This window comes from Syngnathus typhle, linkage group LG10, assembly GCF_033458585.1.
Source record: "Syngnathus typhle isolate RoL2023-S1 ecotype Sweden linkage group LG10, RoL_Styp_1.0, whole genome shotgun sequence".
NCBI lineage: Eukaryota > Metazoa > Chordata > Actinopteri > Syngnathiformes > Syngnathidae > Syngnathus > Syngnathus typhle.
In genome coordinates this window covers 3,162,925-3,187,171 of record NC_083747.1, presented here as the reverse complement: position 1 = coordinate 3,187,171, position 24,247 = coordinate 3,162,925, and the positions used below count along the sequence as shown (strand labels likewise).

General features: G+C 40.7%; 2 protein-coding genes, 1 long non-coding RNA gene and 34 other non-coding genes across 39 annotated transcripts in view; 9 read left to right on the top strand and 28 right to left on the bottom strand.

The window, feature by feature from the left end:
- rorc (RAR-related orphan receptor C) overlaps positions 1 to 17,827 on the top strand; it is an 18,192-nt gene extending 365 nt beyond the window's left edge. The window contains exons 2-13 of one of the 3 annotated variants that reach the window (XM_061288382.1): positions 48 to 117; positions 1,789 to 1,815; positions 7,856 to 7,941; positions 8,173 to 8,314; positions 8,867 to 9,229; positions 9,302 to 9,403; positions 9,472 to 9,593; positions 15,235 to 15,367; positions 15,425 to 15,532; positions 15,603 to 15,713; positions 16,280 to 16,389; positions 16,467 to 17,827. In XM_061288382.1, coding sequence (XP_061144366.1) covers positions 48 to 117; positions 1,789 to 1,815; positions 7,856 to 7,941; positions 8,173 to 8,314; positions 8,867 to 9,229; positions 9,302 to 9,403; positions 9,472 to 9,593; positions 15,235 to 15,367; positions 15,425 to 15,532; positions 15,603 to 15,713; positions 16,280 to 16,389; positions 16,467 to 16,637 — 1,545 coding nt within the window. In that variant the 3' untranslated portion in view covers positions 16,638 to 17,827. Of the gene's footprint in view, positions 1 to 47; positions 118 to 1,788; positions 1,816 to 2,828; positions 3,008 to 7,855; positions 7,942 to 8,172; positions 8,315 to 8,866; positions 9,230 to 9,301; positions 9,404 to 9,471; positions 9,594 to 15,234; positions 15,368 to 15,424; positions 15,533 to 15,602; positions 15,714 to 16,279; positions 16,390 to 16,466 lie in introns of those variants that run through there. The other 2 variants (XM_061288384.1, XM_061288383.1) reach the window with 2 other exon arrangements.
- Positions 1 to 19,200, bottom strand: part of LOC133160596 (uncharacterized) — a 23,904-nt gene extending 4,704 nt beyond the window's left edge. The window contains exons 1-2 of the long non-coding RNA XR_009715933.1: positions 19,056 to 19,200; positions 3,900 to 3,990 (exon numbers count right to left, since the gene is read on the bottom strand). This is a non-coding gene — a long non-coding RNA (uncharacterized LOC133160596). The remainder of the gene's footprint in view (positions 1 to 3,899; positions 3,991 to 19,055) is intronic.
- trnas-uga (transfer RNA serine (anticodon UGA)) lies at positions 1,348 to 1,429 on the bottom strand. Its single transcript has one exon. It is a non-coding gene; the product is annotated as a tRNA-Ser (tRNA).
- Positions 5,576 to 5,648, top strand: trnaf-gaa (transfer RNA phenylalanine (anticodon GAA)). Its single transcript has one exon. It is a non-coding gene; the product is annotated as a tRNA-Phe (tRNA).
- On the top strand, positions 5,746 to 5,818 carry trnaf-gaa (transfer RNA phenylalanine (anticodon GAA)). Its single transcript has one exon. It is a non-coding gene; the product is annotated as a tRNA-Phe (tRNA).
- trnaf-gaa (transfer RNA phenylalanine (anticodon GAA)) lies at positions 5,917 to 5,989 on the top strand. The gene has a single exon. It is a non-coding gene; the product is annotated as a tRNA-Phe (tRNA).
- Positions 6,084 to 6,156, top strand: trnaf-gaa (transfer RNA phenylalanine (anticodon GAA)). The gene has a single exon. It is a non-coding gene; the product is annotated as a tRNA-Phe (tRNA).
- Positions 6,255 to 6,327, top strand: trnaf-gaa (transfer RNA phenylalanine (anticodon GAA)). The gene has a single exon. It is a non-coding gene; the product is annotated as a tRNA-Phe (tRNA).
- trnaf-gaa (transfer RNA phenylalanine (anticodon GAA)) lies at positions 6,431 to 6,503 on the top strand. The gene has a single exon. It is a non-coding gene; the product is annotated as a tRNA-Phe (tRNA).
- On the top strand, positions 6,607 to 6,679 carry trnaf-gaa (transfer RNA phenylalanine (anticodon GAA)). The gene has a single exon. It is a non-coding gene; the product is annotated as a tRNA-Phe (tRNA).
- Positions 9,957 to 10,029, bottom strand: trnaf-gaa (transfer RNA phenylalanine (anticodon GAA)). Its single transcript has one exon. It is a non-coding gene; the product is annotated as a tRNA-Phe (tRNA).
- Positions 10,127 to 10,199, bottom strand: trnaf-gaa (transfer RNA phenylalanine (anticodon GAA)). The gene has a single exon. It is a non-coding gene; the product is annotated as a tRNA-Phe (tRNA).
- Positions 10,303 to 10,375, bottom strand: trnaf-gaa (transfer RNA phenylalanine (anticodon GAA)). Its single transcript has one exon. It is a non-coding gene; the product is annotated as a tRNA-Phe (tRNA).
- trnaf-gaa (transfer RNA phenylalanine (anticodon GAA)) lies at positions 10,480 to 10,552 on the bottom strand. The gene has a single exon. It is a non-coding gene; the product is annotated as a tRNA-Phe (tRNA).
- trnaf-gaa (transfer RNA phenylalanine (anticodon GAA)) lies at positions 11,165 to 11,237 on the bottom strand. Its single transcript has one exon. It is a non-coding gene; the product is annotated as a tRNA-Phe (tRNA).
- On the bottom strand, positions 11,430 to 11,502 carry trnaf-gaa (transfer RNA phenylalanine (anticodon GAA)). Its single transcript has one exon. It is a non-coding gene; the product is annotated as a tRNA-Phe (tRNA).
- trnaf-gaa (transfer RNA phenylalanine (anticodon GAA)) lies at positions 11,601 to 11,673 on the bottom strand. The gene has a single exon. It is a non-coding gene; the product is annotated as a tRNA-Phe (tRNA).
- On the bottom strand, positions 11,769 to 11,841 carry trnaf-gaa (transfer RNA phenylalanine (anticodon GAA)). The gene has a single exon. It is a non-coding gene; the product is annotated as a tRNA-Phe (tRNA).
- Positions 11,946 to 12,018, bottom strand: trnaf-gaa (transfer RNA phenylalanine (anticodon GAA)). Its single transcript has one exon. It is a non-coding gene; the product is annotated as a tRNA-Phe (tRNA).
- trnaf-gaa (transfer RNA phenylalanine (anticodon GAA)) lies at positions 12,123 to 12,195 on the bottom strand. Its single transcript has one exon. It is a non-coding gene; the product is annotated as a tRNA-Phe (tRNA).
- Positions 12,300 to 12,372, bottom strand: trnaf-gaa (transfer RNA phenylalanine (anticodon GAA)). Its single transcript has one exon. It is a non-coding gene; the product is annotated as a tRNA-Phe (tRNA).
- Positions 12,477 to 12,549, bottom strand: trnaf-gaa (transfer RNA phenylalanine (anticodon GAA)). Its single transcript has one exon. It is a non-coding gene; the product is annotated as a tRNA-Phe (tRNA).
- On the bottom strand, positions 12,653 to 12,725 carry trnaf-gaa (transfer RNA phenylalanine (anticodon GAA)). The gene has a single exon. It is a non-coding gene; the product is annotated as a tRNA-Phe (tRNA).
- On the bottom strand, positions 12,829 to 12,901 carry trnaf-gaa (transfer RNA phenylalanine (anticodon GAA)). The gene has a single exon. It is a non-coding gene; the product is annotated as a tRNA-Phe (tRNA).
- On the bottom strand, positions 13,094 to 13,166 carry trnaf-gaa (transfer RNA phenylalanine (anticodon GAA)). The gene has a single exon. It is a non-coding gene; the product is annotated as a tRNA-Phe (tRNA).
- On the bottom strand, positions 13,265 to 13,337 carry trnaf-gaa (transfer RNA phenylalanine (anticodon GAA)). Its single transcript has one exon. It is a non-coding gene; the product is annotated as a tRNA-Phe (tRNA).
- On the bottom strand, positions 13,433 to 13,505 carry trnaf-gaa (transfer RNA phenylalanine (anticodon GAA)). Its single transcript has one exon. It is a non-coding gene; the product is annotated as a tRNA-Phe (tRNA).
- Positions 13,610 to 13,682, bottom strand: trnaf-gaa (transfer RNA phenylalanine (anticodon GAA)). Its single transcript has one exon. It is a non-coding gene; the product is annotated as a tRNA-Phe (tRNA).
- trnaf-gaa (transfer RNA phenylalanine (anticodon GAA)) lies at positions 13,787 to 13,859 on the bottom strand. Its single transcript has one exon. It is a non-coding gene; the product is annotated as a tRNA-Phe (tRNA).
- On the bottom strand, positions 13,963 to 14,035 carry trnaf-gaa (transfer RNA phenylalanine (anticodon GAA)). The gene has a single exon. It is a non-coding gene; the product is annotated as a tRNA-Phe (tRNA).
- On the bottom strand, positions 14,228 to 14,300 carry trnaf-gaa (transfer RNA phenylalanine (anticodon GAA)). The gene has a single exon. It is a non-coding gene; the product is annotated as a tRNA-Phe (tRNA).
- On the bottom strand, positions 14,399 to 14,471 carry trnaf-gaa (transfer RNA phenylalanine (anticodon GAA)). Its single transcript has one exon. It is a non-coding gene; the product is annotated as a tRNA-Phe (tRNA).
- Positions 14,567 to 14,639, bottom strand: trnaf-gaa (transfer RNA phenylalanine (anticodon GAA)). The gene has a single exon. It is a non-coding gene; the product is annotated as a tRNA-Phe (tRNA).
- Positions 14,744 to 14,816, bottom strand: trnaf-gaa (transfer RNA phenylalanine (anticodon GAA)). Its single transcript has one exon. It is a non-coding gene; the product is annotated as a tRNA-Phe (tRNA).
- Positions 14,921 to 14,993, bottom strand: trnaf-gaa (transfer RNA phenylalanine (anticodon GAA)). The gene has a single exon. It is a non-coding gene; the product is annotated as a tRNA-Phe (tRNA).
- On the bottom strand, positions 15,098 to 15,170 carry trnaf-gaa (transfer RNA phenylalanine (anticodon GAA)). The gene has a single exon. It is a non-coding gene; the product is annotated as a tRNA-Phe (tRNA).
- Positions 19,194 to 24,247, top strand: LOC133160594 (extracellular matrix protein 1-like). Its single transcript, XM_061288386.1, has 11 exons — positions 19,194 to 19,438; positions 20,400 to 20,456; positions 20,778 to 20,846; positions 21,013 to 21,054; positions 21,123 to 21,155; positions 21,247 to 21,521; positions 22,421 to 22,626; positions 22,799 to 23,063; positions 23,129 to 23,322; positions 23,387 to 23,474; positions 23,567 to 24,247. The coding sequence occupies exons 1-11, from the start codon at positions 19,366 to 19,368 to the stop codon at positions 23,744 to 23,746; spliced, it is 1,482 nt and encodes a 493-aa protein (XP_061144370.1). The 5' UTR covers positions 19,194 to 19,365; the 3' UTR covers positions 23,747 to 24,247.

Sequence of the window (24,247 nt, the reverse complement as noted above, 5' to 3'; positions counted from 1 at the left end):
GTGCTCCAACTCGACTGTTTGTATGTGCGCATGCGCAAACCTGACAGGTGTTCGGAGAGAAAGTGATGGATTATGAACAATGTGACGCGCCCCCTACTGACAACTCCATCAAAAGAGGTACATTTATTTTTATAGTTACATAAATTTGAGATCATTTTTTGTTGCTGTATTTACTCTACACATAGTATCAAATATTCCCCTAATTTTTTTAGCACTGTATTTGCCGTGACAGGCCATACATTTAATTCATGGGCCTCCACCCAAATTAATTAACTACCTCTGATGAATCTGTCTTTCTTCTACCACTAGCATGTCACAATGATAGAAACCAGAAAGACTAAAAAAAAAAACCACTGAACTAGTCGATCAAACATTTTGTGTATCATCTGACCTCTAAAGTGGAATTTGTCCACCATGATGCTCGTAAATGTTCATAATCAATGTTTTATTTACTGAAACACTCATCAGAAATATTATCTCATCTTTGTTCCCATCCACTTGGAGCCCACTTCATCCCACTAGTACACCTCGTCCTACTCGCTTTTGTGTGAGTGGGTTAAAAATGGCAGTAATCTGGAGTAATCCGTGGGGATTAGCCCTCATTTTGCTTCTGTTTTTTGCTCAATGGCTTCCTATTCCAAGCCCTGCTAAAATAAATCTCATCTGCATTGCCTTGAGGAGAGACTACTTGTTTTTCCGCCATAGAACCCAATTTTGCCTCGTCGGTGTGCAAAATCGGCCCGTTTCGTAAACTAGATTAAAAATATAATGAACTTTTCTAAATTTTGTTTGTGGCAAATGTGGTTCTTTGACACCTATGTTAAAAGTGCAATGAATTAAATGTGCTGAAATGAGACGTGGGGAAGCCGTGTGGTTACTCTTGTACCCAAAAAATAAAAAATAAATAAAAAATGCTGAGAGCAGACTTTGAGTGAGGTTGTTCATTATTTAATAAAACTGAAAATGCTCTTTTTAGATGACCACTGATGGTTTTGGTGGTTATAATTAAACAAAAATATATTGTATGCATTTTTCCATACATGCAATTTAGTTTGAGTGAAATTAGTCATTTCCACTGTATTGTGGAAAAAAAGACGTATAGCTTTGTCATTTGCAATGTTGGTTGAATGTACCATGTTGTAAAAAAATGTTTTCCGTTAGAAGGCATATGGGTCAATTCTGAGGAGATTTTGTGGTTTGTATTTAGGCCAAGTTCAGAACTTTTTTGTGGTATGGCCACGTGTCGAGTAAGCGTGAAAGATGGAAACAATGTATTCCCTCCTCGAGGTTTAAAAAACATGAGAAAAAAAATGACACTAGATTAAAACAGGGTGCCTGTTATAAATCCGCTGCGAGCAGGGTTCGAACCTGCGCGGGAAGATCCCATTGGATTTCAAGTCCAACGCCTTAACCACTCGGCCATCGCAGCTGATGTCAGGATCCAAATATGATCTTTGATATAAGTCCCATACCGCCCTCTACTGGCGACTGAAATTGACATCTCAGTGCCCTCGGGCTTGCATTGCAAATGTCACGGCTGACCAGTTTTCTGGGTTTGGTCACGTGACTTTTGTAATTATGATGTAATGTCGATTTTGGATCATTTTTCACTTTATAGCTCACATTAGCTACTCGAGTTCCGAATCTCCGGTAGGTTGAATCCAAGTGTATCAAGTGGGACTGCACATTAACAGACTTACATAATATGCATGTTGTGTGGAGTATGTGTTCATGTTGAATGAAAACTTGGAGTGTTTAGTAAACTAACTATGTGTTTGTCTTTCTTAGGAGCTGTGTCCAAGAAGACTCATTTGAGTAAGTGCAACAGTGTGTGTGTGTGCATGTGTGTGTGTACGTGTGTGTGTGTGGTAAAGACATTGCTGGTGCTTGTGCTAGATATTTTTTGCATGCAATGCGGTTAACGTCTTAGGTAGTGAAGGTATCGATTGCACCTGCTTGAAAATTCACTGAAAATAACGACACTGTGGCGTCGTTGGAGTTGAGCCATTAGCGTCACGGCGTGTGCTGCACCTGTGATGCGAGACCCCCCCCCCAACAACATACGCACACACATCAGCAAGCAGCCACCGAGATAGTATCTCCAGTACTTTTTAAATTGAACGTAGTCTGCCACAACACACCTGGATGCTTTTTCTTCACCACACCCGACTGTGTCAGGTGGGGCCAATAGTGGAAAAAAAAAAAAAAGTATTTATATCACCCGACTTATGTGCAGCTGCAAAATGAATGATTTTTTGAAAAATTTGCGCAGAATTGAGCCGTGGTGTATCGGGTATATTATCCAGGTGCTTGTTATGCTTCCTTCCTAATACTGCCAACACGAGGGACACACAAACCCACACACTTCAAACACAACTAAAACATGTTTGCAATCTCATTTTTCCCAAATAAGAGGCACAGCGTGCTTGCTGCAAGTCCTACTGACGTATACTGCAAAACTGCCACTTCAAGCAGAAGTTAAAAATAAACCGTGTCACTTTAAATGTCAAAAGGTTCAACCAAACCATCTGCTAGCTTACCGCTAACGTTTCTCACGCCATAAAGTGGCAAACGCTGACATTTTAGTCCAATATTATGAGTAACGTTGAAGAATTTATGTATTTGAGTAGGACTTCTAAGGGTTGCTCCACCAACACGTCTGCAACAGAGTATTTTAAGAACGGATCACTTTTTCTTCCAGTCTGAGTGAAACCGCAACAAAAATGAGCATTTGCGAAATGTGAGTAGGATGGAGATCGGCAACAAGAAAGGTTTAAGAAAAGAAAAAAAAGTCCCTTTTTGAAACGGGTTGTGGGACAGTCCCATTGCTTTGCTCCCTCACACGGACAGGGAAGGTACCTTTCCCCACCCCTCGTAAAGGATGCGCTGAGGCCGCAACACAAGCTGTCACACTCACTAAGGTGGTGCACACGTCTGAAGAGGAAAAGTGACTTAGTGAAAGTGGGACAAACGGCGGCGACGAGTGCAGGAGCGAACATGATGCGAGGTAGGCATCCAGTTGTCTTTGTCGTTGGCGGCCGCGTAGGCAAGTAAGAGTGAAATGTAAGAGTTGATTAATTGTTCCAGACGAAACGGTGAGCTCGCTTGCTGATTGGATCGACGAGTTCATTTAGGATCTTTCGAAAGGCCTTTCCTTATCCTCGCAAATCAAACCGCACCGACTGTATGTTGTAATCTACTCTTAATTCCGCTTTTGATATCTATATTGGATGACATAATAGCTATTGTGTTTTATCGTCAACAATTTTCGATGTCTTCATCACTACGTTAGTCTGTCGTGGTCATTTTTTTATATCAAGTCCTCCAAGGGCAATTGTTTATTGATTATGATCATTTTTAGGTCAAATTTTCAATATTCAATATTCATTAGGTTTCTTTGGTTATTATTTTTTTTATTACTCTTTTTTTTTTAATTTGGTTTAATAATTTTGGATATGTGAACACCTTGCCATTTGTCCTAATTAGGGACTAAAATACAATAATATCCAATTAATGCATTATTATTATTATTATTATTATTATTATTATTGCAAATGCTACAAGGACTTTCACACATATTGGTAGACAACAAATTAGGTTGTGTCGCTAAACGAGTTAATTATAATATTCAAAACATCTCTCAGTATGATGTTGCATCACTGCATTGATACAATATTTGATAAAGAGTGATGAAATCAAAAAGCAGGGCATTTGGGGGAATCCTGCGTCGGATTGTATCGTGTGTTTTTTGAAAGGGTTTCCTTTGTCGCGCTGCAGCGTCCTTTTCAAAGTGTTCACATCAAAGCGCACCGCGTGACAGACAGGTGACACATTTCTTCCAAAATATGGTAAAATGATCAGCAAGAGTCAAGTCAGACTTGTGAATGTCAAAATATTACCATTCAAGTGATCCGACGCTTCAAAGTAGAGTCTCGGAGATCATCTCTGATGCGATCATATCGATCAGCAAAGGTGAAGTTGTAGGGGTTTCTGACAATGAAAAGAAAAGAGGGGGAAAAAAACGTCAACACTTAATTACGACACTGAAATTACAACTCATTTTTAAAATCAACTTGAAAAAAAACCTCCAGACAATAACATACAGTTTGCTGCAATACAGTGTGAATTTAAGAAATAAAAACAGTTGATTCTTCAAAAATAAATCATTATATTGTTCTATTTTTATTGTTTAATAAAATAATTACTCTAATTAATTAATAAAACCAAAAATACTCCCCAATCCTAAAAATTTTATTCCTCATAAGAAGTTAATGACAAAATTGGCCCGCAAAAAAAAAGAAAAGAAAAATTTAGCCTTGTTTATATGTATGCGTATGAATTATGTATATACATATATTGTACATGATTATGTGTGGGTGTATTTCTTTTTTTTCTTTTCAATACTCTTACCGAAGACAAACTTCCGTCACAGGAAAGTTGAGGTTTTATTTTTTTGTCCATTTACAGTGTGTAGCACAGACTGCTGACAGGTGATTTTTGTCTGAAGCAGTTTCGCCCACCCAACATGATGCCCCCCCCATGCATGCAAGAACAAACACACACACACACACACACAAACCCCAGAGTTGTGCAAAAGTTGAAAGCGAGATAAAATCTAGATTTCAGTTCCTTCCTTCTGTTCATTTTCTATTCAGAAGCTCTTTTTCTTAAGGTAGAAACAAACAATGGAGGTAAAAAAGTGAGACAAAATTCTCTTGTCAAAAGAAGTACACACAAATACACAAATGTGATTTTGTCATTTCAATTTAAGTGCTGCTTTGAGTAGACTACAAAAAATCAGACCCCCACGTTTTTGGAAAACGCGCTGGAAGTCGCAATTCGTTCATTGCGCGATCGCAAACGCGTGAACAGTGAAAGGTTGCGGGTCACGGTGGATTTCCTGTTGTTTTTGAGGTTGACAATCATAACTGAAATTGCAAAAAATAAAGCAGAGGCCACTGATGGAGATGCCACTTTTCTTCTCTTGGCCATAAGATAAAATAAAATAAACAAAAGCACGATTAGTTCGTATTCATTCTACCTGGAGGAGAACCTGTTTAGATTTCTTTCCTCAAGTGTTAGAGTGTATTTCTAAGAATTTTGACTCCTACCCGATGATGGACAAAAAATACCAGATTATTTTGTGTTATATTATATTATATTATATTATATTATATTATATTATATTATATTATATTATATTATATTATATTATATTATATTATATTATATTATATTATATTATATTATATTATATTATATTATATTATATTATATTTTATTATATTATATTATACAGTAAAAGTCGCAGGACAAGCCAAACTATATAAAAAAAAACAGTTTATAGAAAAAAAAAAATACAAATACGGTGAATCCACAGAGAAACTGAAATTTCCCCTAAAAAAATCAATGCACTCAGGTCAGTTGGGAGAGCGTTAGACTGAAGATCTAAAGGTCCCTGGTTTGAACCCGGGTTTCGACATCAGGCCTAATCTTTAGTCGCCTACTTCAGGTGAACTTAGAATGTTTGTGGCTGTTGGGTTTTTGACCTTTGCTGTCTCTCCAACATCAACGTGCTGAAATAGCTCAGTTGGGAGAGCGTTAGCCTGAAGATCAAAAGGTCCCTGGTTCGATCCCGAGTTTTGGCATCAGGCCTAACATATAGTCGCCTACCTCAGGTGAACTTTCATTCAAATGTTTGTGGCTGTTGGATTTTGACCTTTGCTGTCTCTAAGGCACAAATGTGCCGAAATAGCTCAGTTGGGAGAGCGTTAGACTGAAGATCTAAAGGTCCCTGGTCCGATCCCGGGTTTCGGCATCAGGCCAAATCTTTAGTCGCCTACCTCAGGTGAACCTTTATTAGAATGTTTGTGGTTGTTGGGTTTTTGACCTTAGCTGTCTGTGACTGACACATGTGCCGAAATAGCTCAGTTGGGAGAGCGTTAGACTGAAGATCTAAAGGTCCCTGGTTCAATCCCGGGTTTCGGCATCAGGCCTAATATTTAGTCGCCTACTTCAGGTCAACTTTCAGAATGTTTGTGGCTGTTGTGTTTTGACCTTTGCTGTCTTTGAGCCACTAATGTGCCGAAATAGCTCAGTTGGGAGAGCGTTAGACTGAAGATCTAAAGGTCCCTGGTCCGATCCCGGGTTTCGGCATCAGGCCTAACCTTTAGTCGCTTGCTTCAGGTTAACTTACATCATAATGTTTGTGGCTGTTGGGTTTTTGACCTTTGCTGTCTCTCCCAAGCCAATGTGCCGAAATAGCTCAGTTGGGAGAGCGTTAGACTGAAGATCTAAAGGTCCCTGGTTCGATCCCGGGTTTCGGCATCAGGCCTAATATTTACTCGTCTACCTCAGGTGAACTTTCATTAGAATGTTGGGTTTTTGACCTGTATCTTTTTTTATCTTGCTGTCTCGCTTAAGTCCATGTGCCGAAATAGCTCAGTTGGGAGAGCGTTAGACTGAAGATCTAAAGGTCCCTGGTTCGATCCCGGGTTTCGGCATCAGGCCTAATATTTAGTCGTCTACCTCAGGTGAACTTTCATTAGAATGTTGGGTTTTTGACCTGTATCTTTTTTTATCTTGCTGTCTCACTTAAGTCCATGTGCCGAAATAGCTCAGTTGGGAGAGCGTTAGACTGAAGATCTAAAGGTCCCTGGTTCGATCCCGGGTTTCGGCATCAGGCCTAATATTTAGTCGTCTACCTCAGTTGAATTAATAAACTTTTAGTTGAATGTCAAACAACTAGTTTCATAAATGTAGTCTAGCACTCGGAAGAAAATTCAAATGGCCTTAACTAGTGTAAAAGCTTCTGTTGGGGTGTCCCTTGGGGTGATATATGTGTAAATATGGCACTATGAAAGAAGGGCACACACTGACACACTAACACGACGACAACCTGACACAGTTCGACAAAAGAAGACGACACTCGTCTTCTTTTGTATTCGCCGAAGGAGTTGAGATGTCAAACAGAAATGAGCCAGAAATAAAAATGCTAGCGTTAAGATTTTTTTTGGGGGGGGAGGGGGGCATTACTGGCAATGATGGAGCGAAAGCGCATTACTGGCAACCATGTCCTATATGAGCGAGACAGAGAAGGATGCAACTGAGAAAGAAAGACACAACTTGAAAATCCAGTCAACCACTTGAAAAGAACTTTGAGGTTTCACACCTCCGCACTTGTCGCCTCGCTCCATTTGTACATATTCCACCTCCTCACAAGATGTATTTGATAGCTTTTTCTTCATTTCTGTCATTATTAGTGTTTGAATGACGGAAACTAGCTTGTCTTTTCATATATGTTGACGTTCAGGGGGAAGTACATTATCTCTTTTCAGTGTGGGAATCGTACTTTGAACTTTGGAAGAAAAGGAAAAAAAAAATCCACTCAGAATGTCAAAATGATGCCAAAACATATTTGCGGGTTAGTAGTTTGACATTTTATGTAACTAATTTAGGTGGTTTACTGAAAAAATAAAAAGTTTTGATTGGGTGTGTGTGTTAATTTGATATATTTTCTGCTGGAACTCAGGCTTTCCCAAACTTCAAATTATTTCTTTTTTTTAAAACACAGAATAAAAAAATGAAACCGTGCCTAAAATGCACTTTACTTGCCTTTAGTTACAACTAGATTTATCTTTTTTTTATGTATAATCTGCTTGTTAGCTTCTGAAATTTTGATACAGCATTTCAATTTAATTAGCATCTTTATACGAAGTGAATTTATTCAATCAAATGCCCGATTTCAGCGTTTTTTTTTTTAATTAATTAAATTGTCATGTGATCCTGTTGAGTTCTATGTCCTGTTGCTGCTCTATTGAACTATTTTTTTATTTTTTATTATTTTGTGTCTCAGCTCAGATTGAAGTTATCCCTTGCAAGATCTGCGGTGATAAATCCTCTGGAGTGCATTATGGAGTCATTACATGTGAAGGCTGCAAGGTGAGCTAGTCGATAGAAATGTTATGAACAGTTACTATTTTTTCAAATTATTTGTTTCAATTTTTTTTTAAAAATTCAATTGACTTTATCTTAAAATTGAAAAATGTCCAAAGTTATAAATACTCTGAATGCACTGTAGTCAGACAAGAATCTTTTTCTAAATAGCGGCACGCAGATTACGATCCAGATTTGAGGTCACAATGCTAACCCGTCTCCCTCTTTATGCTTCAGGGATTTTTCCGGCGTAGCCAGCTGCCCACAGTGTCCTACTCCTGTTCCAGGCAGAGTAACTGTATCATCGACCGGTCCAGTCGCAATCGCTGTCAGCACTGCCGTCTGCAGAAGTGTTTGGCCCAGGGCATGAGTAAAGATGGTGAGGTGCTCAAACACACTCACAAACACGACTGTGCGCTTCTTTTGAATTTACAGGGACTCTTTTTGAAGACCAGCTATATCACAAAGTTTCCAGAATGTCCATCTTTAGAGTTGCGCTCCTTCAGTGCAGTACCACGTATTACCACAACATGCCAGGCAGCACTGAGCTGTCCTTAAAGTAGATACTACACGATTAAGTTCGAGAAATAGTTCTTCCAGTTTATAATACCCAAAACATCCGTGCTAATTTCGTAAGATCATCTATGACGTTTGTTATGTTAGCTTTAAGCTAGTGTTTTTTCTTTATTGTACAGTTTGGTGTTTAAATTTGACAAATTTAATTCTATTTGACAGTTTTACAGGAAACTTAAATTAGTAGTCACAAATATATGTTTGAAGCACACACATTTGGCCTCTTATTTGAAAGAAACGATATTTTTGACAAATAATTGGTCTGTCTGGATTAATTTTTTTACTGGAACATGACCCCTGTAATAAACATGAGTTCACGCTAAATGTTTACATGAGTGTAATTTCCTGGTCTCCTTAGCTGTGAAGTTTGGCCGGATGTCCAAGCGTCAGCGGGACTCTCTCATCGCTGAGGTGGAGCGACACCGACAGCAGCAGCAACAGCAGCAGCAGCAGCAGCTCCAAATGGAGGCCCAGCCAGGCCTACCCTACAACGCCAAAGAGCGCCAACATTGCCCCCCACAGCCCCTTCAACCCATGACATCAACCTGCTCCTACACTGGCGACTCTGAGCTGCTGTTCTTCACTTCCGAAGTTCACCCCTACTTGCTGTACTCCCCCAACCAGCCACAAGTGTCTGATATGATCTACAGAAGCTCCGGCGTATCGCCCTCGTCCAGAGCCCATGTGAGAGAGGACAACAATGGACACGCTTCTATTAGAGGTGATGACCTCAGCAGCAGATTGGGAAACAGCCATAGTCTTCATCTTCTCAATTCTTTCATCTCGACATTAGGATTGGAATCCAGACCGTCCTCACATGACCCAATGGCGATTGATCCTTATAATCAACCAGAGGATCCCCACTTGCCCTATCCTCACGCTCTGCGCAATATAGGTAAAATAAGAGGGCAACTAATCGGAATGTTCTTCAGGTCTTTCTGATTGCTTTTTCTCTTTGCCCAGATGAGCTGTGCGACAGAATTGTGCGCTCCAACAAAGACACCTGTCAGTACCAAGCAGAGGAGCTGCAGGCGCTCAAGTGGAAAATGTTCAGCAGAGAGGAGATCCAAGCCTACCAAAGCAAAGTAACTACCACTCGCTGCTTACCCTCTTCTTGCGTACACGTGAGGGGCTCTCTCAGAGCAAGACGCTAAAAGCCACGGCTACTGTTCTGTTTGATCAACCAAACAGGAAACTGCAAAAACATGCATTTCAGAATGTTGCCCTCCTCTTCTTCCTCTCTCGAGTGCTTAAATGTAAAATGACACTCAACACCACCAAAGCCCAACTACGTATTAACCTAAATTTAAAAAAGCAAGTCTCCATACATTATTCATTATAATCAATTCCTGGAAACCACCAAAAAGATAAGTGTTGAGAATGGTGCAGATGCCTAAATTCAGAACAGAAACTGCATCTGTTGGAAGGTTTAGTCCCTTCACCTCAGATGCCGAAACCCGGGATTGAACCAGGGACCTTTAGATCTTCAGTCTAACGCTCTCCCAACTGAGCTATTTCGGCACATTGTTTCACCAGAACCAGCATAGCTCAAAAATCAGGCAGCCGCAAACATTTCGGAAATTCGTACTTGTGGGAAGGGACTAAACACCCTTCCTGATGCCGAAACCCGGGATCGAACGAGGGACCTTTAGATCTTCAATCTAACGCTCTCCCAACTGAGCTATTTTGGCACTTTCAGCTTTTGAGCCAAAGTCACTAGATACGTGAAAAATCAGGCAGCCACAAACATTAATGAAAGTTCAACTGAAGTAGGTGACTAAAGGTTAGGCCTGTTGCCGAAACCCGGGATCGAACCAGGGACCTTTAGATCTTCAGTCTAACGCTCTCCCAACTGAGCTATTTCGGCACATGGACTTGGGGAAGACAGCAAAGTTAAAAAAAGTTACAGGTCAAAAACCCAACATTCTAATGAAAGTTCACCCGAGGTAGATGACTAAATATTAGGCCAGATGCCAAAACCCGGGATCGAACCAGGGACCTTTAGATCTTCAGTCTAACGCTCTCCCAACTGAGCTATTTCGGCACATGTGCTTGGGAGAGACAGCCAGGGCTCGAAACTAACGATTGCCCGATTGCCCGGGGCAAGTAGCGATGGCAGACGGGCAAGTAGAATTTTTTCCTCACTTGCCCGAACTTGCCCTGCCATAATACCATGTTTTCAAGCTGTAAAAAGACGATTTTGTGCATAATTTCTCGCAACTTCTGCCGCTTCTGGTCCGACATTTTGTTTTCTAGGGAGCGGTTAGTTTCTCGTGTAAGTCTGCAATACATTGATAACGGCAAAGCGCTTCGTAATTAAATGCATGCTCTCTCACCCGTCCCTGGCTCTTCTGCGCCTGCGCACCAGCAGAGCTTGTTTCCGGTTGGCGGATACGAAGGCATATGAAGGCAAAACTTATAGTGTTGTCTTTTTTATTGCAAAAATGTGTCGGGCAAGTAAAAATCCACTCCAAAAAAATTCGGGCAAGTAAAATTTTGTTTCGGGCAAGTAAAATTTTCTCCAACTTGCCCGAGGGCAACTTGGGCAAAAAATAAGCTTCGAGCCCTGACAGCAAAGGTAAAAAAAGACACAGGTCAAAAGCCCAACGTTCTAATGAAAGTTCACCTGAAGTAGGCGAATAAATATTAGGCCTGATGCCGAAACCCGGGATCGAACCAGGGACCTTTAGATCTTCAGTCTAACGCTCTCCCAACTGAGCTATTTCAGCACATGCACTTGGAATATTTACACATATATCACCCCCAGGGACACCCCAACAGAAGCTTTCACACTAATTAAGGCCATTTGAATTTCATTCCGAGAGTTAGACTACATTTATGAAACTAGTTGATTTGACAATCAACTAAGAGTTTATTAGTTCACAGTTCTACTGAGGTAGGTGACTAAAGACTAGCCCAGATGCCGAAACCCGGGATCGAACCAGGGACCTTTAGATTTTCAGTCTAACGCTCTCCCAACTGAGCTATTTCGGCACATTGGTTTGTCCGAGACAGCAAAGGCCAAAAACCCAACAACCACAAACATTCTATGGAAAGTTATCCTGAGGTAGGAGACTAAATATTAGGCTAGATGCCGAAACCCGGGATCGAACCAGGGACCTTTAGATCTTCAGTCTAACGCTCTCCCAACTGAGCTATTTCGGCACATTGGTGTCGCCGAGACAGCAAAGGTCAGAAACCCAACAGCCACAAACATGATGAAAGTTCACCTGAAGTAGGCGACTAAATATTTGGCCTGATGCCGAAACCCGGGATCGAACCAGGGACCTTTAGATCTTCAGTCTAACGCTCTCCCAACTGAGCTATTTCGGCACATGGGCTGGGGAGAGACAGCAAAGGTAAAAAAAGTTACAGGTCAAAAACCCAACATTCTAATGAGAGTTCACCTGAGATAGGCGACTAAGTATTAGGCCTGATGCCGAAACCCGGGATCGAACCAGGGACCTTTAGATCTTCAGTCTAACGCTCTCCCAACTGAGCTATTTCGGCACATGGGCTGGGGAGAGACAGCAAAGGTAAAAAAAGATACAGGTCAAAAACCAAACCTTCTAATGAAAGTTCACCTGAGATAGGCGATTAAATATTAGGCCTGATGCCGAAACCCAGGATCGAACCAGGGACCTTTAGATCTTCAGTCTAACGCTCTCCCAACTGAGCTATTTCGGCACATGGGCTGGGGAGAGACAGCAAAGGTAAAAAAAGATACAGGTCAAAAACCCAACATTCTAATGAAAGTTCACCTGAGATAGGCGACTAAGTATTAGGCCTGATGCCGAAACCCGGGATCGAACCAGGGACCTTTAGATCTTCAGTCTAACGCTCTCCCAACTGAGCTATTTCGGCACATGGGCTGGGGAGAGACAGCAAAGGTAAAAAAAGATACAGGTCAAAAACCCAACATTCTAATGAAAGTTCACCTGAGATAGGCGACTAAGTATTAGGCCTGATGCCGAAACCCGGGATCGAACCAGGGACCTTTAGATCTTCAGTCTAACGCTCTCCCAACTGAGCTATTTCGGCACATGGACTTGGGCAGACAGCAAAGTTAAAAAAAGATACAGGTCAAAAACCCAACATTCTAATGAAAGTTCACCCGAGGTAGATGACTAAATATTAGGCCAGATGCCGAAACCCGGGATCGAACCAGGGACCTTTAGATCTTCAGTCTAACGCTCTCCCAACTGAGCTATTTCGGCACACGTGTTTGGAGAGACAGCAAAGGTAAAAAAAGACACAGGTCAAAAGCCCAACATTCTAATGAAAGTTCACCTGAAGTAGGCGAATAAATATTAGGCCTGATGCCGAAACCCGGGATCGAACCAGGGACCTTTAGATCTTCAGTCTAACGCTCTCCCAACTGAGCTATTTCGGCACATGCACTTGGAATATTTACACATATATCACCCCCAGGGACACCCCAACAGAAGCTTTCACACTAATTAAGGCCATTTGAATTTCATTCCGAGAGTTAGACTACATTTATGAAACTAGTTGATTTGACAATCAACTAAGAGTTTATTAGTTCACAGTTCTACTGAGGTAGGTGACTAAAGACTAGCCCAGATGCCGAAACCCGGGATCGAACCAGGGACCTTTAGATCTTCAGTCTAACGCTCTCCCAACTGAGCTATTTCGGCACATTGGTTTGTCCGAGACAGCAAAGGCCAAAAACCCAACAACCACAAACATTCTAAGGAAAGTTATCCTGAGGTAGGAGACTAAATATTAGGCTAGATGCCGAAACCCGGGATCGAACCAGGGACCTTTAGATCTTCAGTCTAACGCTCTCCCAACTGAGCTATTTCGGCACATTAGTGTCGCCGAGACAGCAAAGGTCAGAAACCCAACAGCCACAAACATGATGAAAGTTCACCTGAAGTAGGCGACTAAATATTTGGCCTGATGCCGAAACCCGGGATCGAACCAGGGACCTTTAGATCTTCAGTCTAACGCTCTCCCAACTGAGCTATTTCGGCACATGGGCTGGGGAGAGACAGCAAAGGTAAAAAAAGATACAGGTCAAAAACCCAACATTCTAATGAAAGTTCACCTGAGATAGGCGATTAAATATTAGGCCTGATGCCGAAACCCGGGATCGAACCAGGGACCTTTAGATCTTCAGTCTAACGCTCTCCCAACTGAGCTATTTCGGCACATGGACTTGGGGCAGACAGCAAAGTTAAAAAAAGATACAGGTCAAAAACCCAACATTCTAATGAAAGTTCACCCGAGGTAGATGACTAAATATTAGGCCAGATGCCGAAACCCGGGATCGAACCAGGGACCTTTAGATCTTCAGTCTAACGCTCTCCCAACTGAGCTATTTCGGCGCATGTGTTTGGAGAGACAGCAAAGGTAAAAAAAGACACAGGTCAAAAGCCCAACATTCTAATGAAAGTTCACCTGAAGTAGGCGAATAAATATTAGGCCTGATGCCGAAACCCGGGATCGAACCAGGGACCTTTAGATCTTCAGTCTAACGCTCTCCCAACTGAGCTATTTCGGCACATGCACTTGGAATATTTACACATATATCACCCCCAGGGACACCCCAACAGAAGCTTTCACACTAATTAAGGCCATTTGAATTTCATTTCGAGAGTTAGACTACATTTATGAAACTAGTTGATTTGACAATCAACTAAGAGTTTATTAGTTCACAGTTCTACTGAGGTAGGTGACTAAAGACTAGCCCAGATGCCGAAACCCGGGATCGAACCAGGGACCTTTAGATCTTCAGTCTAACGCTCTCCCAACTGAGCTATTTCGGCACATTGGTTTGTCCGAGACAGCAAAGGCCAAAAACCCAACAACCACAAACATTCTAAGGAAAGTTATCCTGAGGTAGGAGACTAAATATTAGGCTAGATGCCGAAACCCGGGATCGAACCAGGGACCTTTAGATCTTCAGTCTAACGCTCTCCCAACTGAGCTATTTCGGCACATTGGTGTCGCCGAGACAGCAAAGGTCAGAAACCCAACAGCCACAAACATGATGAAAGTTCACCTGAAGTAGGCGACTAAATATTTGGCCTGATGCCGAAACCCGGGATCGAACCAGGGACCTTTAGATCTTCAGTCTAACGCTCTCCCAACTGAGCTATTTCGGCACATGGGCTGGGGAAAGACAGCAAAGGTAAAAAAAGATACAGGTCAAAAACCCAACATTCTAATGAAAGTTCACCTGAGATAGGCGATTAAATATTAGGCCTGATGCCGAAACCCGGGATCGAACCAGGGACCTTTAGATCTTCAGTCTAACGCTCTCCCAACTGAGCTATTTCGGCACATGGACTTGGGGCAGACAGCAAAGTTAAAAAAAGATACAGGTCAAAAACCCAACATTCTAATGAAAGTTCACCCGAGGTAGATGACTAAATATTAGGCCAGATGCCGAAACCCGGGATCGAACCAGGGACCTTTAGATCTTCAGTCTAACGCTCTCCCAACTGAGCTATTTCGGCACATGTGCTTGGGAGAGACAGCAAAGGTAAAAAAAGACACAGATCAAAAGCCCAACATATTAATGAAAGTTCACCTGAAGTAGGCGAATAAATATTAGGCCTTATGCCGAAACCCGGGATCGAACCAGGGACCTTTAGATCTTCAGTCTAACGCTCTCCCAACTGAGCTATTTCAGCACCTTTGGAATCAACGAGAAGAACCAAAAAAATAAAACATACTAATCTATTTGGTTTACTTCAGTCGGTGGATGAAATGTGGCAGCACTGTGCCATCCGGCTGACCGATGCCGTGCAATACGTGGTGGAGTTTGCAAAACACATCCCGGGATTCCGTCTGCTCAGCCAGAACGACCAGATCGTTCTTCTCAAGAATGGTGAGTTCAACTCATTGTCTAACAAGAACTCTTCTACAAGCCTTCCTTTTGTTTCAGGTTCTATGGAGGTTGTTCTAGTGAGGATGAGTCGCTTCTTCAACACAGAGAACAACACGGTATTCTTTGATGGCAAATTTGCAGGAACTGAAGTCTTCAAGTCTTTGGGTGAGGTCTCTTGACACGTTCCTGAAAACATTAGTCTAGTCCATAACGCGTTGCCACTTTTCTGTTGCAGCGTGTGGTGACTTAATCGCGGCAGTATTTGACTTTGCTCACAGCGTGTGTGCTTTAAAGCTCACCGATCAGCAGGTGGCGCTCTTCAGTGCTTTGGTCTTGATCAATGCCGGTAGGATCACTCGCTCACATTTTTTGTATTTTATCTCTTCGCTTTATCTCACTTCTTGAGCACTGAACTTATCTCGACACTATATAAATAAATAAAATACACATAAACTAACAAAAAAAAACATGATCATGTATTTATTTTACTCAAAGATGCTTTCAATGTTAACTTAGATTTTTTCCAAAATTAGCCTCGTAATACCATACAATAATTGATCATAATATAAATTAAAAATGATTACCTTTAACAAGGAAGCAGAAAAAAATACCCAATCCACAAAAAATTAGTTTCAACTCTTCCCTTTCCATTTGATGCGATCTCAATATAAATCTTGATAGTTTTTATTGACTCTGTCAAAGAGGGATTACTTTAAAAATATTATTCTAGTTGCAATTTTCTCCTTTGCACGTGCCCCACAACAAACATTGAGGATTACGCAATGCGATTTTACCAAAACCTGGAGGAGCTTTTCATTATTATGGTCCAAGATTGCCCCCATGTGGTAACATTGTAACGTTGACGTGGTTTTGCAATCATATATGATCGTATGACTTATTATTCCTGTGCAGACCGTCCATGTCTGGAAGACAGAGGCAGAGTGCAGCGAGTGCAAAAAAATGTGGAGTTAGGTCTCACACAAATTCTGCACAGGGACAACCGGGACAGTCTAATGCACAAGGTACACCAAAGGACACCTATGGCAAAATATAAGTTTAAAAATGCCTTACTAATTATTTACCCTCCACTCACTCCTAGTTGTACCAGACAATGTCCGTGTTACGTTCACTGTGCAGTCTGCACACGGAGAAGTTGCGCTGGTTCAGTCAGCGCTACCCGCTCACCGCCCACTCTCTTTTCCCACCGCTCTATAAGGAGCTGTTTGCTTCTGAGGCAGAAGTGATGCTGCTGCCGGGAGCTACACACTGATGACAACCAAGACCACACACACACACATTGAATGAGATCCAATACAATCACTATCAGAAACTATGCAATAAATAATTTATCTGGCTCAGGGTACAACCTGGACTGGTTGACACAAATGGACCAAAAGCCATTCACGCCTGTGAACAATTTAGAGTCTTCAATTAACATGCCTGATCCCAAAAAAAAAAAACCTTCAGAAACTGTCAATAAAATCTGATCATTACTATCATTTTGCTAAATTCAAAATATTTGATATGTATTGGATCTCAGAAGTTTATCTGGGTGTATATTTTTCGACAGAATCTATTTTTATATGATGAATCAAAAGATAGCTTGGGAGAACAGATAATTCTGTATTTTGATATCTAAACTATTAGAATTATTCCAGAGCTTCTGCTTGATAATGTTGTTTCTGAAGACAGTCACGTCTTTGTTTTCTTCACAGTAGGGTTTTGAAAAACTTTTTTTTTTTTTTTTAACTATTTTGTCTATTACAACATATACAACTTTCATGAAATTCACGCGGCATATTCAACATGGTGCTCAGACTGTTATGAAGTAGCAAATATGTCACGTAAACTTGAACGGGATGTTTATTGTGGTGAAAGAAAGCTTAGGTTTTCGTTGTCCTTAGCATTAAATTCCGCATTTGAATCAAACGTGTCGAGGTTAAAATCTTTCGACATTTGGTGAGTAAAAATGCTGACACTGGAAGTACAAGGAAATGTGTCAACCGCTTTTCTGTTTTGACGGTTAGTATTAAAAACATTAAAAATGTTGATACAGGGACGATTCGATACACTTGAAGTATTCAAAACTGTTGACAACTAAACGATATTGGTTGGCAATAATGTTGTCACGTAGACAAAACAAAGGTCGATTGGGGAATTGAAAGTGAGTTAAAAAATAAATAAAGCCGTGAGTCACTAAGAGATGATTAAGATGAGTCTGACGCATCACGCAGCTGCTTTTTATCCGCAGTAAGCAGTTTTGTAAACAAATGATTGTGCTGTTACTTTGGCAACTAATACAGCTTCGCATTTGTTGTGTTCTTTTTCTCCAACTATGAAGGGGAATATCATTTAATGTGCTTTATCGCTTTAGTGTTTTCATGCTTGTTTTGTGAAAATGTTGCTGTTGAGAATGTGTGTTTTAATGAGTAAAGCAAATAAATCTGAATATTGAGCAACTTATAGCAATGTGATTGAAGATTAAGGAAAATTTGTGTTACTTGCAAGTATGCATTTTTGGGAGTTAGATGTTAGTGAGTTGGTCTGCAACTTCTTAAGTTTCAAATCAACAAAGTGGAGCACTGCTCACAGCAGCTCTCATTTGTTTCTTTAAAACATGGCGAGTGGGAGGGAGTGTGTGGAGGTCACATTTATTATTTCCCCGAGCGGAATCCGGGAGGCCACAGTAACCCTGGGCTCACGATAAGAAGGGATTTAAAGGTCTCTCTCTCTTTTTTTTTCTTTCTTTTTTTTTAACGTACCCTCACTAAAGCATTGTTTTTTATTTCCTGAAACGAGAGGAAACAATTACTACAAAATTAAAGCAGGCACAATAACATGAAAGATGTGACAAATCTAAAAAAAAAATATTGGTCCAAATTTTAGGCCCAATTATTTTTTTACAATATTTTAAAATGAGTAATTTACAGAGAAAAAATGAGTGTTTATGACATGTGTACATCCATTTATGTGGAAGAGACTCATCATGGTACAAGCTTATCTTTAAAACATAAAAATGTGTCACAGGTCAACACGTCCAAGACAGTTCTAATCTTAGTGTACATTTATATGTCGTTCAAGTACACTGTCTATCGAGAAAAAAGTGTGTTCTTGAATGAAGTGTGCTCCTTACATGAAAACCAAAACAGTTTGTTCGAGCAGAGAATCACCAAGGTGCCTTTAAACATGTCATACTTTCTACCCAAACGTCCTAGTTTCTCTCACAAGCATATCAAGTCATATTATGTCAAGATTATATTAACTATGACTAATTTTAACAAAGTAACAAGTACATAGGTATGTCTGCACTACACAGTACGCATCCTTTGCAGTGCCTTGCTCAAGTGCATATCGACAGAGAAAACTGATGTCATCATTTTTATCATATTAACCCCAATTTCTCTATATTCTATCATTTGAACTTTCATCAACTATTACAAGGACAATATTTGTATTCTATTAACAAATAACCCAAATGTTCCTACTTTATCGTGATGTGATGACTGCGTAAATTCGAATTTACAGACATAAACAAAAAATAGTCTGTCCTATTTATAGAAAACTAATGACAGTGAGTGACAACTTAATTAAAGTTTGTCAAAGTGAGTAAATAATTACGTAGGAAGGAGTCATGTCCATGCATGTTGCCCAAAGATAACAACTTAGTACACTTATGCGGTTTACATACCAGCAGCCATGTCAGATTTGATCACTGATGATGAGTCATGTTCAAAAACTTCTTCCCTCCCACCGTGACCGTCCTCCTCCTTCTCTCCGCCTCAACTCACGACCACCCCAAAAAAAAAAAACATGCATAAAACGGTTCATCTGGTACTGACCAGGCTCAGATACGAACGGGACCGTGAAATCTGTGGAACCGCTCACCGTCTCTGAGTCCAAGCGTCGCCCCGCCAATTGAGCTTCCAGGCGGGCTTGTGCTCTCGCTGTTCCCGCTTGACTCGACTTCTCCTCTCCGGGCAGGACGAACACTGGCGACCATGGGTTCGTCTCGGCTTGTACTTCACGCTGCTGTTGGGGCTCTCTTGGTTCTGTTGTGCTCGGCCGACCATGGTAAATGAATGCGAATTTGTTGTGCTGTCTGTTAGCTACTTGTTGTTGAGTCATGTTTTCTTCTTGGTTGATTACCAAACTCCATTTTGATTAGCCATTGGACACTTACTCTGTACCCGAACCAGTTTTTAATATTAACATTTATTTGTCATTTTATTTATATTGTATTTATTTTACCTTGAATATTCATATTTTATCATATTGAAGAAAAATACTATATGATACAATACGTATTTGGAGCAAATAAGTTTTGGCCTAGTTAGATTATTTATTTATTTATTTATTTATTTATTTATTTATTTATTTATTTATTTATTTACTTACTTACTTACTTACTTACTTACTTACTTACTTACTTACTTACTTACTTACTTACTTACTTACTTACTTACTTACTTACTTACTTACTTACTTACTTACTTACTTACTTACTTACTTATTTGTTTATTTATTTGTGCACAGGCTCAAGTCATGCATACTCCAGATAAAAATATTACTTTAGGTACTTATGGCACCCTGTGGGCAAAAGGAACAATGTTTAAGTGAGGAGAGGAACTTCCTTTAGCCATATCATTGTCTAATCAGAAATAAAAGTGCTTTGCCACCATCTTGTGGCATCTGCAAACAATTTGTGTAGGTTTTAATTGCAGTATGTTTGATTTTCATTATTTGTGTAATTAACTTTTTGTAACATATAAATTTGGCCCATTGAAATGACTTTAAATACCATGAGAACCCCCCCAAGAAATTCCATCAATAAAATTCTTCAAAAAATAATTAAATTTGTAATCAACAATGTTGGAATGTCACAGAATGTTTCATAAAATAATTAAATACTTCCTAGCTGTCTGGCTCTACTCGTGTTTTGACTACAAAACAAAGCATCGCCGTTACATAATCGTCTGACTTTCTGTTCTCTCCCTCTTGCTCACTCTCTCTCTTTGTGATTCTGACTTTCCAGATGAACATAACTTGGAGCAGCGCGCGGTCACCTTTGACCTTGGGGAAATCATGCAAGGTGAGTTGTGTGTGTGGGTTTACATGTGAGTGCAAAATATTTTCCAGGGACAATGATGGGGACACTTTTGATGAGTCGGCACTTATGCTTAAAAATATTTTGCGGTTCTTGGACACGGTTCATGATGATACTTTTACTGCACATTTTTGTTTTTAGGCAACATGCTGGAGAAGTGGTTAGCATGTCTGCATATTTGGATTCTTGCTAGCCTGCTGCTGCTTTCATAAAGACTTACAAATCTTGTCAAATTGACATCCCAATGTAATACAGCGCCATTTTGAAATTGCAAATGTGATGACAATAAAAACTTTTGTCTTCCAGAGATGCAAGCCCCCGATTCCTTTGTGATGCAACAAGAAGTGGACTTGTCAGATTTGGTTGATACAAGAGGTAACTGTTTGTCTTTATGCTATTATTTGTCTTTGGTTCCAGTACTGCCCATTGAAAAAGCAGCAGTTTTTGTGAATTATGAAAAAAATATATATAAATAATGGAGAATCTCCTCAAGCATTTATTGCTGGTTATATTATTACATATGATGTTTTTCTATTTTTAGGTTTTCCCATGCAAGAAATATTGGACACTCCAAGAGGGCGAGGTGGGCTATTGTATACTGAATTAAATATTTGAATAATATTTTTTTCATTAATGCCTTTCTTTTTGCAGGTTCCAGACCAGCATCCTTTTCACCTAGAGGACGTATGTGTTTGTTTACTTCTTAACAGTTTTAACTTATGAGGTTCCACACAACCTGTTTGAGGTAACCTTATCATTCTTTCTTCCCCCAAAGGTCGTCCAAGCGTCACATCCCGTTCCGAGATACCCGCGCTGGATTATCCCGTTGAGTTCCCACTCGGGCGACCCACCTCCGACAATCTCCATGCCATCTGTCACAACGGGGACCTTCGTCCTCGCTACCCCAACTCCTACTTCCCCCGCTCAGGTTTTGGACAGCTGCGGCGGAGGGCGAGCGCAATCAATAATGCCGAGTCGTGGTTGAGCTCGTGCTGCGCAGGCAACCAGACGTGGGGGACGGAGGTGACGCTTTGCTGCGCCACGCAGGCGGTGAGACTTCACAGCTGACTTGATCCACTTCAGCAAATCAAATCTTACTTGATCTTCATTAAGTTTTTAAATGATCTTTCCGATTAAATGAATGAAAGCCCCCGCCCAAAAACAGCAACAGACATTTTTTAACCATTATTTAATAATGAAAATAGGACTTTTCAATGTTGCATTTCATGCATCATGTAACATAAATAGTTCAAAGAATGAAACCATTTTTTTGAACAGCTCACAAGGGTAGGGGCATCATTTTCTACATTAATTCAATGCACTGCATGTTTGCAGGCCTTGGCCACCAGGTGACATTATAATACAATAAGAAAGTAGCGTAAGCTGTCTTTTTTTTTTACTGAGGATAAAGAATATATACATGTGAGTATTGTCATAATATCAGTATCTGTTGGAGCACTATTTTTGTTCTAATGTAAGTTGTTTATATTTCCTAACTATTCCATATCGATGCTACATCTGTTCAAACATTGATAGTCCTTCCTGTTATGTGTTAGCATTATGCTAGCGAGGTTTCATTAGGGTGGTTAGGATTTTACATTGCTGTAGAACACGCTGTCCTCTTGTTTTGGCATATTTTTACAGTCCAAAAAATCCGCAGCATACTTTACATGGTAGACTTGATGAAACGTGCTTGTTTTTGCTCAATTTCACATGCTTTGTGTTGCTGAGCCTATTATCCACCACCCACGCAAACACAGCAAACAAGCCATGGCATGCCCGCCATAGCAAAGCAGCCAGCGAGGCAAACAATCTTCCCCCTCACCACTGCTTTTAATTTATTTTTATTTTTTTTGTAAAATGCACAGCTGGTTTCATTCACTTGTGACCTCAGCTATGCGCACATCCTGACTTTCAATTATGTGTTTTACACGACCTCTACTGCCTAGTGGGAGCTGTCTGTGGAAAACTTCTGCGAGGAGGACTCCTCGGTCAAGGATCGTCTTTATCACTGCTGCAGAAAGTCTGGCCGTCAAAGGCTCAACTGCTTCCAGAACGACTCTCCCAATCCGGGCTACGAGGCGACCGAGCCTTTACCGGTTGACTCGCTTCCTGCTACGATCCACTTCAGTTTTGACAACAACACTTGTGCCAGGTATGGAGCGGGATCACAAAAGTCAATTTGTGCTACATATGTGGTCTATGCTAGTATGTCCTACCCAGATAGACATATACTAAAAATATATTAATCTCGTGAAGGAAATAAATTCAATTGAACATATCCAGGAAACTTCATAAATATTTTGAGTATGACTTACACTCAACAGCACAGCCGTGAGTCAACCGAGGGCCAGTGAACTGTCTAGTTCCCAGAAAAGTGAAATCAACTTCCCCCCTGGTCGGCCCACCGTGGATAACATGGAAGCGCTGTGTCGCAACCAGAAGCAGCGCCCCCTGTACAGCCTCAAGTGTCTTCCAAGCAGCGGCTTCGAGCTGCTGTCTCGTAAGGCCAAGATCATCAATCGTGTGGAGAAGGGATATAAACAGTGCTGCAAGAAGAACCAGGATGCGCTTGCATGCGCTCAGCAAAAGGTCGAGCATCAGACTTGAGTAGATTTCATTTGAAGGATTTATTTAACGGTCTGCTTGCGTTTCAGTGGAGTGACGCGCTCCGCAGGTTTTGCTCCAGTAAGAAGGCCGGCAAGGTTGACTACGAGTGTTGTTCGGGTAGCACGACCGACGAAAGACTCGAGTGTTTCCAGTCGGCGTCTCCTGACCCGCAATACAACGAGATGGCGTCCCAGAAAGAATCGTCTGAAATCTGTCAGTCCCGAAAGATCATCAAGAAAGTGTAAGTTCATCTCGACATGTGAGCACCAAACTAGTTTGTGAATTGAATTTTGACTGTCTTTCAGGTTGCCCAATGACTTTCACGCCATGAAAATTCTGAACGAATGCTGTGCTGGGTCACCAGAAGATCACACCGCTTGCTTTGTCCAAAAGGTGAGTTGTCCCGTGAAACAATTGAAATGTCTTGTTAATGAATTTGGAGACTCCACATTTTCAAACATTTTTTTTTTCTACATACAATCAAGGTTGAGGAAACATCAGTCGGTTTGTGTACGTCAAGGAACACATCCCCGCCTGTCGCTCGCCGCTGTTGCCGCAAGGCTAGTCAGGAGCAGCCGAAGTGCGTCAGTAACTTTGTCATGGATGCCATCACCAAGGCAACCAAGGTCTCCAACCAGAAAAAGAAGAAAATATGCCCCCTTTAAAAATCCACCCTAACGAATGATGTGGTTGCAGCAGCTCACTGAACAAAAGTACTCGTCTTGCACAAATGCCACTTTTAAACACGTGGACCAAATTTGTGCCTCATCTACTGCCAGTATTATTTGTAGCTTTGTATCTAAAGGTCGTGAGAAATATCTTTCTCCTGAGTGCCTTATCTTAAAAATTGTTTAATACTTACTTTATGAATCAGATTGTTGTGTACCACTATTTTTAAAGGCTGCTCTATACGTATATTTTTGGATTAATATGCATTTTGTTGTTTCTTTTAAACCCCCAAGACTGATTTTCTTTTATTTGGGTGTTGTCAAGCTTACATCCAAAGCAGTTCTAATAAAATGTATTTTTTTGTAATTTTATTTTGTGTTATGCATTGAATCAGTTTGTTCCATCACAGTTAACCAGTAAAATTTGATATGTCTGTATTTCTCATTTCAACAAACAACAGTATGTGGACTAATTAAAAGATTAAATTGGTTAAAGTA

What these genes read in the sequence shown, in the direction of transcription:
- LOC133160594 (XM_061288386.1), top strand. Translation starts at nt 19,366, where the DNA reads ATGGGTTCGTCTCGGCTTGTACTTCACGCTGCTGTTGGGGCTCTCTTG. An exon ending in GTTGTGCTCGGCCGACCATG is followed by an intron (nt 19,439 to 20,399) that starts GTAAATGAATGC and finishes CTGACTTTCCAG; the next exon opens with ATGAACATAACTTGGAGCAG. An exon ending in GGACACTCCAAGAGGGCGAG is followed by an intron (nt 21,055 to 21,122) that starts GTGGGCTATTGT and finishes TTCTTTTTGCAG; the next exon opens with GTTCCAGACCAGCATCCTTT.